Source organism: Austrofundulus limnaeus, unplaced genomic scaffold (genome assembly GCF_001266775.1).
Source record: "Austrofundulus limnaeus strain Quisiro unplaced genomic scaffold, Austrofundulus_limnaeus-1.0 Scaffold2332, whole genome shotgun sequence".
Classification (NCBI taxonomy): domain Eukaryota; kingdom Metazoa; phylum Chordata; class Actinopteri; order Cyprinodontiformes; family Rivulidae; genus Austrofundulus; species Austrofundulus limnaeus.
The window spans coordinates 6,799-7,697 of record NW_013954734.1 but is presented as its reverse complement, the minus strand read 5'-3'; the positions used below and the strand labels follow the sequence as shown (position 1 = coordinate 7,697).

At 35.9% G+C, this 899-nt stretch overlaps 1 protein-coding gene across 1 annotated transcript in view; it reads left to right on the top strand.

Annotated features, from left to right (window-relative positions):
- Window positions 1-278: 278 nt before the first annotated feature.
- LOC106510813 (G2/M phase-specific E3 ubiquitin-protein ligase) overlaps window positions 279-899 on the top strand; it is a 6,858-nt gene continuing 6,237 nt past the window's right edge. The window contains exon 1 of the mRNA XM_013999537.1: window positions 279-346. Within this exon, the coding sequence (XP_013854991.1) occupies window positions 283-346 (64 nt within the window). The 5' untranslated portion in view covers window positions 279-282. The remainder of the gene's footprint in view (window positions 347-899) is intronic.

Genomic DNA, 899 nt, shown 5'->3' with positions numbered 1-899 from the left:
AGATAATTGTGACCAAGCTGAGGGATCTGTGGATGAAGGTGGGCCCTCCAGAGAGTTTCTAGGTTACTTATGGTAGCTGTGAAAGACAGTTCTGTGTTTTTTGGAAAGGAGCACAAAGACATCAACTTGGACAGCCATGGTTTGTACATGCATCATAACACACACTGACTGGTCAATTTAATTTTTCTCTTGGTTGTACTTCTTAAAAGAAAAGTGACTGTTTGTATTCTTTCCTATGTGTGTTCAGCTGTCGAGAAGCAGCATTACAGAAACGTTGGAGTCATGGTTGCTGTGGCACTGATTCATGGTGGTGTGTCACCTGCATTTTTCTCTGAGAGGCTTTACAGTAAGTTGTGTGGTCTTCCAGTTCCACTCAGGGTTCCTACAGTTGAAGACAAGTTAAATTTAAGACTTTTTAAGACTTTTTAATGCCAATTGAAATCAAATTTAAGACCAATTTCACAATAAACACAGATGACAAAAAATTAAAACTGTGGCAGAAACTCATGAATCAAAGTATTTTTGGTTGAATTATTCAAATATTGCTAATAGACCAATTGTTTTTATCCATATCTGACTGCTATTTTGTCAAATATAGCAAAAAAAAAAAACATTCTTAGCAGTCAGTTTTAAACTTAATTTAATTTCTGGAAATCCTTTAAAGGACCCAAAATTTGGAGTTTTAGGACCCACAGTGGGGTCTCAACCCCAGCTTGCTGTAGATGAAACCTTAAAGTGCATGTGACATAAAATGTTTGTAAGAAATATGCATGCATTTTTGGAAAGACAACATTATTAACATATTAGAAAAATTTCACATTGCTCAGATGGACGGTTGTTAAGATATTTGCATGTGAAATAACAGGAAGTGATTTCAAAAGGGAACATCTGCGTGGGAA